This window comes from Cyclopterus lumpus, chromosome 23 (genome assembly GCF_009769545.1).
Source record: "Cyclopterus lumpus isolate fCycLum1 chromosome 23, fCycLum1.pri, whole genome shotgun sequence".
In the NCBI taxonomy this organism is placed as follows: domain Eukaryota; kingdom Metazoa; phylum Chordata; class Actinopteri; order Perciformes; family Cyclopteridae; genus Cyclopterus; species Cyclopterus lumpus.
In genome coordinates this window covers 14,279,365-14,296,864 of record NC_046988.1, presented here as the reverse complement: position 1 = coordinate 14,296,864, position 17,500 = coordinate 14,279,365, and the positions used below count along the sequence as shown (strand labels likewise).

Below are 17,500 nucleotides of genomic sequence, written 5' to 3'. Positions count from 1 at the left end.
CACACAGTACACACAGTATACACAGTACACACACAGTACACACAGTACACACAGTACACACACAGTACACACAGTATACACACAGTACACACAGTACACACACAGTACACACAGTATACACACAGTACACACAGTACACACAGTACACACACAGTATACACACAGTACACACAGTATACACAGTACACACACAGTACACACAGTACACACAGTATACACACAGTACACACAGTATACACACAGTACACACAGTATACACACGGTACACACAGTACACACAGTACACACAGTATACACACAGTACACACACAGTACACACATTATACACACAGTACACACACAGTACACACACAGTATACACACAGTATACACACAGTACACACACAGTACACACAGTATACACACAGTACACACACATTACACACAGTATACACACAGTACACACAGTATACACACAGTACACACAGTACACACAGTATACACACAGTACACACAGTACACACAGTACACACATTACACACACAGTACACACACAGTATACACACAGTACACAGACAGTATACACACAGTACACACAGTATACACACAGTACACACACAGTACAGACAGTACGCACACAGTATACACACAGTACTACACAGTATACACACAGTACACACAGCATACACACAGTATACACACAGTATATACACACTACACACAGTATACACTAAGTATACACAGTACATACAGTGCACACAGTATATACACACTACATACAGTATACACACAGTATGCAGACAGTACACACAGTATACACACATATACACACAGTATACACACAGTATACACAGTATAAACACAGTACACACACAGTATACACACAGTATGCACACAGTATGCACACAGTACACACAGTATACACACAGTACACACACAGTACACACAGTACACACACAGTACACACAGTACACACACAGTACACACAGTATACACACAGTACACACACATATACACACAGTATACACACAGTACACACAGTATACACACAGTACACACACAGTACACACAGTACACACACAGTACACACAGTACACACACAGTATACACACAGTACACACACATTACACACAGTATACACACAGTACACACAGTATACACACAGTACACAGACAGTATACACACAGTACACACAGTATACACACAGTACACACACAGTACAGACAGTACGCACACAGTATACACACAGTACTACACAGTATACACACAGTACACACAGCATACACACAGTATACACACAGTACACACAGTATACACACACTACACACAGTATACACACAGTATACACAGTACACACAGTGCACACAGTATACACAGTACACACAGCATACACACAGTATACACACAGTACACACAGTATACACACAGTATATACACACTACACACAGTATACACTAAGTATACACAGTACATACAGTGCACACAGTATACACACACTACATACAGTATACACACAGTATGCAGACAGTACACACAGTATACACACATATACACACAGTATACACACAGTATACACAGTATAAACACAGTACACACACAGTATACACACAGTATGCACACAGTATGCACACAGTACACACAGTATACACACATATACACACAGTACACACAGTATACACACAGTACACACACAGTATACACACAGTACACACACAGTATGCACAGTACACACAGTATACAAGCCAGTGCACCAGTATACACAGCAGTCCTAACCCCTCCCCTGTGTGTGTTGTACACTGTACTGAACTTCTTGTGTACTCAATGTTGTCATGTTGTTGAAGCCTAAATAAAAAGTCAGTACAAAATAAATAAAAACAGAATCTGATGTTGGAGCTCTAGAACATAGGTGTCAAACTCAATACAGTACAATTGTAAGAAAAGAAAGTATGTGCTTTTATTTTGAAGGTCATTTTTTTCTGCAGCGGAGTGCGGTCTGTTCACTCTCCTTCATGCTGCGTCTTCACCGAAAGAGAAGCGAACTCTCGCGAGAGTTTACACGCTGGACTATCTGTGATGATTCGCTAAAAATTCCCGCTAGACAGCGCCGGAGAGGAGGCGTGGCTTATCGCCATGGAAACAGTTCATTCACCATAGAAGAAATAACCACTACTTCTGCTTCCTACGTGTGTCGAGGAAGTCCCACAAAACGGACCACCAAGCCCTCGTGTCTGGGTTTATAATTTTAATATTAATATTAATTATTGACTTTGTATGCAAAAACACATCCACTCCCATTATGAATTCCTCCATCAGGTCTACGTCAGTGGTACACTAAGGTTGAAGAGAGTCCTGCTTCATGTTTATCAGTATTTACCTAATGATGAGGTAATCAGAAGAAAAGTTAATGTTGTGTACTTAAATCTTTTTTAATTGCACTTTGAGCCACTCAAGACACCAAGTTATGAGAGCTGAGACATGGCTGTGTTTAGGTTTTTAGCTCTGTGGTTACACTCACTAGAACCTTTGAATATCTTTGAACACTCGACAAACTTCAGGCTAACGGGCCGGTAGCCCTTCCACGCTAACGGGTCGGTAGCCCTTCCATGCTAACGGGTCGGTAGCCCTTCCATGCTAACGGGCCGGTAGCCATTCCACGCTAACGTGCCGGTAACCCCTCCACGCTAACGTGCCGGTATCCCCTCCACGCTAACGTGCCGGTAACCCCTCCACGCTAACGTGCCGGTAGCCACTCCACGCTAACGTGCCGGTAACCCCTCCACGCTAACGTGCCGGTAGCCCCTCCACGCTAACGTGCCGGTAGCCCCTCCACGCTAACGTGCCGGTAGCCCCTCCACGCTAACGTGCCGGTAACCCCTCCACGCTAACGGGCTGGTAGCCCCTCCACGCTAACAGGCCGGTAGCCCCTCCAGGCTAATTCGATTCAATTCAATTCAGTTTATTTTGTATAGCCCAATATCACAAATTACAAATTCTCCTCAGAGGGCTTTACAATCTGTACACATACGACATCCCTGACCTTTGACCTCACATCGGATCAGGAAAAACTCCCCAAAAATAACCTTTCACGGGGAATAAAAGGGAAGAAACCTTCAGGAGAGCAACAGAGGAGGATCCCTCTCCCCGGATGGACAGAAGCAATAGATATCATGTGTACAGAATGAACAGCATTTACAAAGTTACATAAACACATTACATGAATATGACAATGTATGAATGGCGCTCCAATCCATGAAACAGAAGGAGGTAGAGAGGAGGAGGGGGGGCGGGGCGATCAGCAGGGACATTTAGTACCTATTCTTGACCTGTAGGTGGAGCCCTTACCCTCTCACACTCTTATGAGGCCCGGGTCCCTGAACACCATGCACAGTGTGTGATCATTAAAAATGTGCGTTCTGATACATGTTCTTCACAGGAAAAGAGCCAAGGCCAACGAGTCCGAGTTTGAAAAAAAAAAAACTATTAATAGTATAATTTTTTTTTTAAACGGGTACACCGCAACACCACACACACACACACACACACACACACACACACACGAAAGAATAAATGAGTTGTGGGTGTTTAAATCTGCAGTTCCTCATTGTGAACACCGGGAGGCAGTGTTGTCATATATTTATCCAATTAAAATCCAATTCTTTTTTAATGCCTACACGTAAAATTTAAAATCTCCCCAGCAGTTAAACAATATTTAAAGTAATTAAAATGAGCTCCACCTTTACCAGCTGCAAAATTAAAGCTATGAACAATATAATGCATACATTATTATAATAAAACAATGTTTTACACCTCAGTCTGAAATAGGTAATTCTGCATATTGGGCACTTTTGGTATTCTGGCTATATATTGATGCTTTTGTGCTTAAAGATTCTTGATATAATATTAAGAACATTCATTTAGAAACAAACAAATAGCAGCTGTGTAAAGATATAGTGGAGTAATACCTGAGCGGAAAAGGAAGTTGTTTGTCTTCTGAGCTTCTCTGTGCTTTTTAATATTTAGTTATTTTACATATAGCATGCCGACCTATGGCTAGCCATGTTGAGAGCTGTGTAGAGACAATAAATACGCTCTTGGTATCACGTTTTGCACCTTTTACAAAAAGATCTGAATTATTAGTCCATATTTTGATCAAATGCAAAGGAACGTTGAATTCAGCTGCTTTGAGTGTTCTTCAATCGGTTTGTATGTGGCACGGTTTACACTTCATACATGAGGGACTTCTGGGATTGGCACTTCCCACACTTCCCACAGACTCTGACTTCTACTAGAAAGAAACCCTGTAACTTCGTACTCACACTCCCTCCCTCTCTCTCAGCTGCAGGACGCATCGACATCATCTGGAGGACGTGCTGTCAATGTCCCGCACCTGGAAATGTCGCTCATAATCCTCTTTATCACAACTTTAGGTGAGTTTATGTTTTTTAAAGTTGTTTTTTCGTAATGTAAAAAAGAGAGTTGTTTCTCACGTCTGCAGCAGCAACACATGTAATGTAATGAAAGCCATATTTAAACCGTTAGTCATTTATTGTTTTGCCCCAGAAATGTGATTGTTTTTGTAAGTTGAAAAAGGGCAAAAGCTGCTGCAGGAAGGTTTGGCAATTACATTAAATCACATTGCTCAACCCTGAAAGAGAATCCTTGTGATTTTAATTTAAACTTCTTCTTTTTTAAATAAATATAATTAAAAGCTGATTTATGTGTGTGGTGGGGGGGGGGGGGGGGGGGGGGATTTCCAGTTGTTAATACGGGGATTCATGGTTCTTCTCCCCGCAGCCCTGCGATGCCCCGTCGGGGCGCAGCAGCTGCCGGACTACGCGGACGTGTGCACGGAGGGCAGCTGCTACCCGGCCACAGGTGACCTGCTGATCGGCCGCGCGCACAAGCTCTCCGTGTCCTCCACCTGCGGCCTGGAGCACCCGGAGCGCTTCTGCATCGTCGGGCACCTGGAGGTAAGAGCAGGTTGGATGCTCCTGTGTATGACGTTTCATTCTCTGGAGTTTTCTGGATCTTCTGGAAATATTATTTTTCTCTATTTAGACCATAAACTACAAATAATGAGAAAACAAGGCTTGGTATCATCTTGGTGTAAATAGGTGATTTTAAGAGACTTTTGGTTCATCAGGAGCAGAATGAGGTCATGACCCTGAACAGAGTGAGAATGTTTTTTGCTTTTGTCTCTTTTGTGGCAAGGAGGCAAACTTTATTTATATTACAGGAAGAAGAGTGGTGGGAAATAGGGAGATAGAGGAGACGTTGATGTGTAATAAAAACCCACAAAGTTATGAAACAAGACAAAGAGAATACATAGGTTAATGTATATGCACATTTCAACCAGTGATTGATTTAAAGAAGGTAAATCAGTCATGAGAGGTCCAAAATATACAAATGTGCATTCGCTTTCACTGTCAGTCATAGCAAACCGTACACTGTGCAGATATTTGAAATGTATGCACATAAAAAAAGCACATTTGTACACAGAAAACTTAACATTTATTTGTACTTTGTGCCAGAACCATACATGTTGTAATATATGTAAACAAATCTCAGAACCCAAATACATTGACAAACAAAGAGCATTAGTGCCAACTTTGTTTTAAAACAAATCAATCACCCTAACATTGGCTTTGATATAAAAAAAAAAGAAGGAAAAAAAGCTAATTATTTAATTACTTGTTGTTTTTCCTGTAATTTGCCTTTTTTTTTCTTGTCCTTTAACTTTTTGTTTATGAATTTTTGCAAGAGAGAAGAGCCGGTCGATCCCCCATTACATTTAAATGTGTGTATATTTAAGAGTCAATTAAATGTGCAGTGATTTTATTATGATGAGAGGAAAATAAATTAATAGTATTAACCTCATTTTCTTCGCCCTATGTCAGCTGGGATAGGCTCCAGCGCCCCCGTGACCCTAATGAGGATGAGCGGTATTGAAAATGGATGGATGGATGGAACCTCATTTTCTCTTCTATTTCTGGAACTAACGTTTATTCTCATCCTCATCTTCGTCATCGCCCTTTAAAACGTCACAAAACAGATGAAAATGTTTTTTTTTCATGTTTAGTTTACTGTCCAATAAGATGTTTTTTAAAAGCATCAAGTTCTCACATTTGAGATCCATCGATTGTCTTTTAATCAATGAAGTGCCTCGTAGATTCGTCTCTCCCATCGTGTGTGGGAGCGTGCACGTGAACAGTATCTGCTCGCTGTCTCGTGGAGTGTGAGTTCAGACATTCCTCGCCACAATAAAAGCGCTTGTGTGGCCTCACAATCGCTCCGCTGTGTGCATGTGGGTCGGAGGAGGGAGGGAGGTGGGAGGAGGGTATTCTCCTCGTTATCAAACACCCCTATGGCGAGCTCTCTGTGTGAATGGGGTCCTTATGAAGTGACACACTGCGAGGTTCTTTTTTCTGAGCTTCCTGAGGATGAGCACAGTCCTCAAGTATGAGCTGGAGGAGGAGGAGGGGAGGAGGACGAGGGGAGGGGGAGGAAGTGGAGCCTCTTCTCCAATAAACAGAGAAGAGGGACGACGCTCACGTTTCAACATCGCTGGCCGGAGCTCGGAGGAATTGAGAAACTCCACTTGTTTATTCCGAGGCTGCGATGTTTAAGTGTGTCCGAGCCAAACGGTCTAGCAACACATTGTTAAACACACGGTACGCCGTGCGTCATTACTCGTGTTACAGACTACTACACACACACATGGCTGAACACTCATTCAGGGGAAAGCCTTTTTGGAGAGTTGCTCTCATTCAGGACTTGTTGAGATCGGGGGTCACAAAGCTGGAAACACTCCTTTGCCAAAAATATCCTTGTATGAATGTTGCAAAAGGGTTTTGTAGTGGTTTAAAACATTAATAACCAACCATTTTTACATTGTGTGTTTTGTATGTTTTTTTTTTATATATATATTGATAACAAATCACTAAAAAGTTAGAATTATTTGCTTTTTCTATGTCTGTTATCATAGGAGTATGTATGTGTTGTTTTTTTTGACAGTATAAGCTATTAAGGTCCGATTGACTGGTAATGTAAATAATCATTAGTTCTGCATGTTACGTCCTTTTTAAAGTCACTTTTTAAACAACGTTATCGACGATCAAGAGGAACAAAGATATAATCCTTCACTTTTCGTGCTGCGTTGAATACTGAATAACCGACCTTTGACCTTCCCTTGTGCTCCGCGTCCGTCAGGAGGAGAAGAAATGTTTCGTGTGCGACTCCAGGCAGATGTTCGACGACGACAGCAACCAGGTCAGCCACACCATCGCCAACTTGGTCACCACCTTCGCCCACAACCGCCTCAAGACCTGGTGGCAGTCGGAGAACGGTGAGGGGCCAAGCATGCGTGAGAAAAGAAGAACCCCCCCCCCCAAAGGAAAAAGAGTGTGTTTAATGTTGAATTACAGAGACAGAGCTCCGATTGAGGCTCTCCGATTGAGGCTCTCCTCGTGGGAACAGAGCTCAGTAATGACTAGACGGGAGATCACAGGGACTCTCGCTGCAGCAAAACACAGGGGGCGGGGCTTACAGGTGTGCTGGGGGGAGAGAACAGGTGTGCAGGATGGAAACGCGTGTCATCACTTGAACACACGGGGCGTTTAAAGTGTGTGTGTGGGGGGGGGGAGGAAGTGTGTAATGAGATGAGGTTCAGAGATCTCCACAAACGAAGGATTTATATACTTTACTGCAGTAAAAGTACAAATACCACATAATACCTGCATTGAAAATGTTACACATTCAATTCAGTTTATTCTGTACAGCCCAAAATCACAAATTACTAATTTGCCTCAGAGGGCTTTACAATCTGTACACAAACGACATCCCTGACCTTTGACCTCACATCGGGGCGGTATGAGTCATGGGGGGGAAGCGTCGGCCAGAAGTGCAGATGGCTTAGAAACGGCAGGAAGCTGCAGACACACAACGGCTTTGCTCGGGATTTCCTGATTCTCTGGCAGTCGTCCTCCAGCTCCATCTTGGTCGTGGATGTATGAAGAGAACTGGGTTACCTCACTCATTCATACAGAAAGTTACCACTTCATTATTATTTTCATTTCGGTCCCGACTCGTTCTTCAGCTCATTCGCTTTCGGCTATCGGTGCATTTTCCAACTTGTAGGACACAAAGATGTACAGAAGCAGGCTGGTCTCATCCAGCATGCGTAGCTAAATCTATACGTCGAATAATGAGCCGTAATTCGCAGATATCCCGCGGATTGTGTAATCCACGTAATCATGAACGGTGAAGTATGAAGACGGCTAAATCCCACACGGGGCGGGTTGGTCCGACAGAACAGCGATCTTTCAGCTAAGAGACCGTCGATAGTTCAAGAAGTCAACGTTTATTCATTGGTCACAAAACGACGATCTTTTCCTAAATCTAAGTATTTTTTGAGATCATTTCCTAAACCTAAATAAGTATTTCCCGATCTTTTCCTAAATCTAAATATTTTACGATCATTTCCTAAACCTAATTAAGTATTTCCCGATCTTTTACTGAATCTAAATATGTTACGATCTTTTCCTAAACCTAACTAAGTATTTCCCGATCTTTTTCTAAATCTAAGTATTTTTTACGATCATTTCCTAAACCTAATTAAGTATTTCCCGATCTTTTACTGAATCTAAATATGTTACGATCTTTTCGTAAACCTAACTAAGCATTTCACGATCTTTTCCTAAATCTAAGTATTTTACGATCTTTTCCTTAACCTAACTAATTACTTTACGATATTTTCATTAATCTAAGTACTTTACGATCTTTTCCTAAACTTAACTAAGTATTTCACAATATTTTCTAAGTTGATTCCTATGAAGACAGGAACTTTATTTTGAAAAAAACAGATGCATGCAACATGAAGAAATTTATATACGTGTCGCTGGCTTTCGTATGAAAACACACGTAAAAAATAAAGAGTAGCTTTTCATACGATAGCATACGAACTGATGTGGGAGGATACGTTGAAATAAGGGATGTGCAGCTGTAAGAACTTTATTATTCACTGAGTTACAGACAGTTTTTAGGCCTCATCGCATCACATAACATTACATTTAGCTGACGCTTTTATCCAAAGCGACTTACAATCATGTTACATTCGCACACCGTAGACACAGCTACAGGGAGCCATTCAGGGTTAAGTGTCTTGCTCAAGGACACATCGACTAGGGCGGGGATTGAACCGCCGACCCCCTGATTGAAAGACGGACCACCCACAGTCGTGTGACGGACCCCGAAATTATAATTCCAACATTTTAAAATGAGAGTTTTGCTATAAAATCCCCGGAAAAAGAGAAGACCAGTTTTAAATAAATAATACAAATTAATAATTAGATTCAAAACCACATTTACACGTAAAACGTCGTGAAGAATTTAGGATTTTAGCTGTCTGGACACAATCCAGAACCGGAGATTTATTAGATCCACGTGTGTGAACGCTCAAAAAAGCCTCAGCTGCATAAACATGTGCAGGAAGAATCTGTAAACATTTAAAATAAATTATGAGTAAGTGCGTGAGAAAGTCTGTCTGGGGTGTGTCAACGTCGGGTTTTTTTTGAGGGGGGGGGGGTTTATGAATGGGGGGTTTTATGAATGGGGGACGGGTACGAGAAAGAGATTTAATTGTTAATTTCCTGTTTCTTTTTACCTGCAGGTGTGGAGAATGTGACCATCCAGATTGACCTGGAGGCCGAGTTCCACTTCACACACCTGATCATGACATTTAAGGTGCCTGCTACACACACGCACACACACACACACACACACACACACACACACGTTGTACACTCTCAAAACCCACGGAGATAAACACAGCGTCGGACAGCTGTGGTCGAGGAATGTGGTAAATCGTTCTGGTCTCTGGAGGACGGTGGGAAGAGAGGAAGGAGGGATGAGTTCGAGGGCGTGCAGCAAAAAAAAGAAAAAACGCCGCTCTCATTGCTTTCACCGTGACGACGGCCAGGTGGCTTTGAGCCTGTAATTCTACATAATTAAAACACAGACTTTCCATGTGCATCCTGTCTCATCCTACTTTGGGATTAAGTGGCCCGAAAAAAAAAAAAACATTTCAGGAATATCAGGTTATATTTATTATTATGGTATCCCAATGAAAAAATATATATATTTACAGTTTATCTAGTGGAAAAAGATAGCATGAAAAAAAAGTACTTTATCCAAATTTAAAAGTCCCCCAAAAAAAACCCACTTTTTTTTTGTCCTGTTCATTTTTTACAGGCATGTGAAATATGCAAAAAAAAAAACAAGTTATTAGTTGGAATTAACTGGATATTAATGACATGAAGAAGCCTTCAGCAGGAATTAAAGGAAATAAATTGACATGTGAAGTAAGAGAATATACAGATTAGCTATCTACAGGGTCGAGTCTTGATAAAAAATGGTTTAAAATGTTCTTTAATCATATAAAAATCTCCGTCCGCCAGACGTTTCGGCCGGCTGCCATGGTGATCGAGCGCTCCATGGACTTCGGGAAAACGTGGCAGGTTTATCGATACTTCGCCTACGACTGCGAGTCGTCCTTCCCCGGCGTGTCCTCGGGGCCGATGGGCAAAGTGGACGAGATCATCTGCGACTCCCATTACTCGGACATCGAACCGTCCACAGAGGGGGAGGTGAGTGCCGAAGAAAACTTGATCTTATTCACATCTTGGACAGTTTCTCGATTTTTTTAAGGAGAAATAGACGCTTGCAAAAGTCACTTTCAAGACAAACTTTCAAATGTTTTCTTTCTTTTTACTCTTTCAGGTGATATTTCGGGTGCTGGACCCCGTCTTTGAGATCGAGGACCCCTACAGCCTGAGGATACAGAGTGAGCTGGCCTTAAAAAAACATGCTTTAAAAGCTTTTATTGTTGTGTTGTTGACATTGTATAGATAAGAGGCCCCTTAAAAGTCCTATAAAGTAGGTGGCCTTCATTCATCACACGCGTTTTTACGCTACTTTAATTGATTTATTTTAAGTCGGAGGAGATCAAATTATCCTGTAATTCACAAAAAAAAAAAAAAAATATCAGGCAAATTCAAAAAAAAAAAAAATACACATGATTTTGTGATGCTGAAGGATTTTTTTAATCCTCTGCAAAAATATATATCTGTCGATATCGTGCCAGAGATTGTCATCATATCATATGGCGACAGAGATTCAATTAAACACCTCCAAAAAAACAGAGAAATCTCTTTAATCTCTCTTTAAAAAACATTTGATATAAAAATGATACATGAGCTAAATAAGTAGCCATGTTCCAAATAAACTAATGTTGAATTGTACCATATTTCACGACAGCTACTGTACATTATTTGGAGATAACTGACCAATGGAATAACATGTGACCAAAATAATCGGGAGAAAACTGAACTGAACGCACTGTAGGGGTTCAGTTTGACCTGAGCGTGACCTCTGACCTCCCAGGTGTGGTGTCTGATGAACACGTGACGGCATTGAGGTGATTTCTAGCTACGGTACGGGAGGAGCGCTGCGCGGAATTTCACGTGTTGGAGCGACTCGGCCTTTTCGTGCACTCGCCGACATCCAGACCGACACACACACACACACACACACACACACACACACACAGGCCTCATTTTAAGTATGTGGTGAATACTGTGGGTGTGTGAGGAACAAAGGTGGCGTCTTTGAGGTTGGAAACTCGGCGAGTAACTTGAAACGTGTGTGTGTGTGTGCGTGTGTGTGCGTGTGTGTGCGTGTGTGTGCGCGTGTGCTCGTTTGCGTGCAGACATGCTGAAGATCACCAACCTCCGGGTGAAGTTCTTGAGGCTCCACACTTTGGGCGACAACCTGCTCGACTCGCGCGAGGAGGTGACGGAGAAGTACTACTACTCCCTCTACGACATGGTCGTCCGCGGCAACTGCTTCTGCTACGGCCACGCCTCCGAGTGCGCCCCGATCGACGGAGCGGCGACCGGAGTCGAGGGCATGGTACGACCTAATGAATGAATAGAAAAATAGTTACGTGTGAAACGTTCAACTTTCACAGAAGTCCTTAAAGTGCTCGGAAAAAATGACAAATTGTAATATCTACATCGTCATGACAACTGGGTAACCGTTCATCTGTTGATATGATTGAAAGCTCCAGAACAGCTACTAAAGGTCACCTCAAGGTCACTTTAGTAGCTGCTCTGGAGCTTTTAATCATATCACATGATCTTCATCAGGAGAGCTTTTAGTGAGATACATTCCTCAGCTCAAAGAATCAAGAATGCACGTTGAATGAGTCACTACAACATGTTTTCCTGGTAGATTATTTACTTACTTAATTAAATAGTCTTTAACTGCAAAAAAGCAGATTATGATGTTGTGCATGCTGAACTTAAAACTCAAAAACTACACAAATATCTTGTACGTTGAAACTAAAAACTAGAGAAGAAACAAATATATACCTGTATATTATTACATTTTGTGTGTGTGTGTGTGTGTGTGTGTGTGTGTGTGTAGGTCCATGGCCGCTGTGTGTGTAATCACAACACCGAGGGACTGAACTGTGAGCACTGCCAGGACTTCTACCACGATTTGCCGTGGAGACCCGCCGAGGGCCGAAACAGCCACGCCTGCAAGAGTGAGAACACAAACACGAATGTCGCCGACCACGCGACGTGTAGACGAATCCACACTGAAAAGGAGACCAACAAAGAAACACAAGAGTAAAGTCAAACACGCTCCTTGTGTCCTCCTCAGGGTGCGAGTGTAACCAGCACTCCGCATCGTGCCACTTCGACTCGGCCGTGTACGCGACCACCGGCAACGTGAGCGGCGGCGTGTGCGACGACTGTCGACACAACACGGTGGGCCGGCGGTGCGAGCAGTGCGCCCCCTTCTACCACCAGCACCCAAACCGCGACCTGAGGGACCCCAACGTCTGCGAGCGTAAGTGACCTCTGCGTTGACCCCTCCCGATGAGCTTTACTAGAATGCACGTCGTGTGGACGTGTTTCTCCCTCAGACGAGGCACCACCTGGAGCCGCTATGCCTTTTTGAAGTCGCCGTTGTTCCATCACGGTTGTAATTACCCGACTGAAGTGGAAATAGTGCCGTTAAAAAAATAATTAAACAGGACACTTTTTCCTCCTCCACTCATCTTTTAAATCGCACACAGCTCTTTGTTTTTTGCAGCTCTCGCTCACAGATAACCTGCCGGTGATGTAATGTTACGACAAGATAAGGCCTTTTGCTGTTGCACGTCACTTTGTTAGAGAGTTAGACATTTCTGCATTCACTGAGCGGACAGCCTGTGACATTTGTTCCTCTTTTACCCCAAGAAATATCATAATCTACTGGGCATATTTTCAATTAATTCGGTGAGCACACACTCTGGGGTTTGGACACTCTTTGACATTTCCTTGTTGCATGTAAGACATTTTGAGAGGCTGCCGGGAAATGTGTGGAGCAAAGTCGTGCTTCCAAGCATGACATTTGAATCTTCTCCCTTGCATCTTAGATAAGGCTCCCTGTGTGTTCAGCAGTGGGGGGGATATGTACTCAGATATTACTCAAAGATCTCACTTAAAGGGCCAGTGTGTAGGCTTTGGTGGCATCTAGCAGTGAGGTTGCAGATTACAACCACCTTTCAGGTAATTATACACTAAAGAAAGCATACTTAATGACAGTGTCTGGCTCCCTTAAATGCTACACACTGTTCTTTTAAGTAAAAGTAGCAAAAATACATAAAAGTAAAAGTCTTGCATTCAATAAGGTACTTCAGTAAAAGCACCAAATTAGTAATTAAAAGTATCTTACTCATTAGGTTGAATGGCCCTTTAAGAATAATCTTCATGGATTATAATTGGAAGAATAAATATTGCTAGCTTGTGAATTTTGTTTATTATCTTATTATTTGGTTATATTTTGTATAAAGTATAATTAGTTTTAGAGTAAAAAATACAATATATGCATCTGACATGTATTGTATGTAGAAATAGTAAAGTACAAGTACCTTCAAACGTGTACTTAGGCACTATCATGTACCGGCCCTCCACTGGCGGTCAGAGAGGACGCGAACCGGAGAGCTGGCGGAAAGACGCGAGTAGACACGAAGTCCCCCCCCCCCCCCCCCCCCCCCCCCCCCCGAGGCCGCACGAGCCGACCCGAAGATGCGCGAGTTTAAGACGTGTTCAACTTGATCGAGAGAATTCACGCTTCATCGCGATTTGACGTTGAATTAGTGGTTAAAACGACGGCGCCGCCTCGGAGGCACGAACGCCAACAAGGAGCCGACATCAGACACCACGCCGGTAACGCTCGTAAATCGGAGGCCGAGCCGAGCCGAGCCGAACAGGGCGTTATAGCCGTTGCTAGCTATTAAGCTAGCTTAGCTTGTAGCTAACGTCTGGACGGTTAGAGCACCTTCGTATTGTGTAGGTTTTACATGTTTATGTGTGTGTATATATATATATATATATATATATATATATATATATATATATATATATATATATATACACATATATATATGTATGTCATATATATATGTATGTATGTGTATATATATATATATATATATATATGTGTATATATATACATATATATGTACATACATATATACAATGTATGTGTATATATATATGTATATACATATATACAATGTATGTATATATATATATATATATATGTATATACATATATACAATGTATGTATATATATATATATATATATGTATATACATATATACAATGTATATATATATATATATATATATTTTATATTGCATGACCACCGAGTAGTTTAACCGCCTATTTGATGTTGATATTGTCCTCATATTTATCCAAATTCAGATATACAAAGTGTCCTTGCTCTTTGCAGTGATCTGGGTCTTGGGAAGCGATCCCTTTCATCAGGGAAAATTCTATTTTTATATTCCCCTCACTGTTTGTTTGTGGTGAAATGTGTTAATATTTTTCACATGACCATGAGATGGAGGGATGATAAGCATTCACGTGTCCACACAATTTTCCCAATGTCATCTTTCATGTCTCCACAGCGTGTAACTGTGACCCAGCCGGGTCTCTGCAGGGCGGACTGTGTGACTCGCACACAAACGTGCCAGCCGGACTGATCTCAGGCCAGTGTCGATGCAAAGCCAACGTGGAGGGGGAGCGCTGTGACCACTGCAGGCGGGGACACCACGGACTGGGACAGGGGCCTCACGGCTGCCTGCGTGAGTCACAATATGTTAGGCTTCTGTCGAGGCCCTTATTACGCTCCACACTTTATAATTATATTGCCTTTTGAATATCGCGGTTCACAAAATCCTTTTCAGCCAGCCCAACAAGTTATTCACATTTAGCTGACGTATGTATTCTAGCTCCGTGTGTAAATGGTTGATGACTTACGAGGAAAACTAATCATTGGAGGGAGGTTGGATATTGTTCGTGGAGAGTTTTCCACCCACTATGAAACTGGAATGCCTTGAAATACCACGTCTTGCTCCATAATTTACCCCAGAAAACATACCAATGTGGTAACCAGAGCTCTGTTAATATGTCTATTAAGTTCAAAAGGCAAAACCCAAACCCACTAAAACACCGTAAAGATGTTAATCATCAATTAGACTTTCCTCTTTTGTTTCAACTTCTGTTGTTTACTCCTTACAACATCCTTAACCATGCATGTAATCCACTAAAATACCTATATATTACAATCCATTCCTTATTCTCTCCCCCTGAGGGAAATGCCATTAAGAAATATCTTCATAAAAATGTAAATTAATGCGATTTTAAGGTGGAATCAGAAATAGAGATTGAAATTGCATTTTACTGGAGAACTTCAGATAAAACCGCTCACACAAACATGCACAGTGTAGATAAACTACGGTCAGACTCTCTGACTCAATCTGTTGCTTCATTGTGTGGTTTGTGTGTTTTGGCAGCTTGCACTTGTAACCAGCTGGGCACTCTGTCGGGAGGAAACTCCTGTGATTCGGACACAGGAAGGTGCTTCTGCAAACGCCTCGTCGACGGACATAACTGCAATGAGTGCCTGGTGCGCATACACAACTGCCTCAATTCAAATATGTGTGTGTGTGTGTGTGTGTGTGTGTAAACAAAGGTCTGTTTTCCATTCTTTTCCCTGTAGCCGCAGCACTGGGGTCTGTCCAATGACATGGACGGCTGCAGATCATGTGACTGCGATCAGGGCGGGGCTGTCAACAATAAGTACGTTGAAAGATCTTTTACTTTTACTTATTCATTATTTAACCTTTCGAGGATGCGATGTAGTTTTATTTTTTATTATCGAATTGCACTGTCACAACCCAAAGGGGTCAAATTTCACAACAAAACATCTGCACTAAAACACACACACACACACACACACACACACACACACTTCTAGAAGCTGAACAATAAAAATGTAATTACTGAGATAACATCTGTTAAATCTCTCCCTCCACAGCTGTGACCCTCACTCGGGACAGTGCGTGTGCAGGGAGCACATGTTTGGAAGACGCTGCGATCAAGTCGAGTCCGGCTTCTACTTCATCACTCTGGACCACTACACCTACGAGGCAGAGGACGCCAAGCATGGACCTGTAAGTGTGTTTATTGGACCATCCCGTGTATCTACCCAAACATGTAAACTACAGCTTTGTTGATCTCTGTCAGGGTGTGACGGTGGTACCGAGGCCTTATCCTCTGGATCGCAGTCCTACGTGGACCGGTATGGGCTTCGTGAATGTTCCAGAAGGAGCCTACTTAGAGTTCACCGTGAACAACGTCCCAGAGTCCATGGACTACGACATCCTCATTCGCTATGAGCCCCAGGTAATAAACATCGTGTGTGTTTACACATTGAGCAAATGTTCCGATCCCAGAAGTTTCAAACACAATGTGGCATTTTGTTTGTTAAAGTTACTACAAGGAACTTCTAACTGGTTATGAAACAGTCTACATTTAATACCGATGCCTCTCTATGACCTACGTAAGTAAACAAGACCATGGGCAAGAATATTTATAGTTATAACACCACGCTGCTGGAGACCCAGGCCGGGGGTGGGAAGGGAGACCCGAGAGAACCACAAACCAGGACTGAGCGGGGCAGACTGTCAGACTGCAGTAAAATTAGAGTTTTTCTAAATAGAGTCTGACATCTTTTACACAGGGACCGCCAAAGTCAACACAAAATGAAAGTTGTAGTAACTTTTACAAGTTTTAGGATTGAAAAATGACATGTGTATATGTGTGTGTGTATGTGTGTGTGTGTGCAGCTGCCAGAGCAGTGGGAGCAGGTGAACGTCCGAGTGCAGCGTCCCGTCTTCAACCCTCCAAGCTACTCCGCTCACTGCGACAACCCCATCCAGAGCGGAGACGACCAGTCCATCTCTCTTCCACCTGGATCCAGGTAAAGACACTTTGCCGAACTTCACTGTGTCTCTCTAGCAAGACGCTCACTACACACACACACACACACACACACACACACCGACTCTCTGTTGTGTTTCAGACATGTGCTGCTGGTGAGGCCGGTGTGTTTCGAGCAAGG

General features: G+C 42.5%; 1 protein-coding gene across 1 annotated transcript in view; it reads left to right on the top strand.

Moving 5' to 3' along the window:
* Nucleotides 1-4,311: 4,311 nt before the first annotated feature.
* lamb1b (laminin, beta 1b) overlaps nt 4,312-17,500 on the top strand; it is a 23,069-nt gene continuing 9,880 nt past the window's right edge. Inside the window, exons 1-16 of the mRNA XM_034526161.1 lie at nt 4,312-4,406; nt 4,774-4,949; nt 7,189-7,324; nt 9,647-9,720; nt 10,434-10,622; nt 10,756-10,819; nt 11,744-11,946; nt 12,463-12,583; nt 12,703-12,891; nt 15,003-15,179; nt 15,891-16,003; nt 16,097-16,176; nt 16,415-16,550; nt 16,624-16,782; nt 17,226-17,359; nt 17,462-17,500. The exon at nt 17,462-17,500 is cut by the window's right edge and continues 82 nt beyond it. Coding sequence (XP_034382052.1) covers nt 4,373-4,406; nt 4,774-4,949; nt 7,189-7,324; nt 9,647-9,720; nt 10,434-10,622; nt 10,756-10,819; nt 11,744-11,946; nt 12,463-12,583; nt 12,703-12,891; nt 15,003-15,179; nt 15,891-16,003; nt 16,097-16,176; nt 16,415-16,550; nt 16,624-16,782; nt 17,226-17,359; nt 17,462-17,500 — 2,024 coding nt within the window. The 5' untranslated portion in view covers nt 4,312-4,372. The remainder of the gene's footprint in view (nt 4,407-4,773; nt 4,950-7,188; nt 7,325-9,646; nt 9,721-10,433; nt 10,623-10,755; nt 10,820-11,743; nt 11,947-12,462; nt 12,584-12,702; nt 12,892-15,002; nt 15,180-15,890; nt 16,004-16,096; nt 16,177-16,414; nt 16,551-16,623; nt 16,783-17,225; nt 17,360-17,461) is intronic.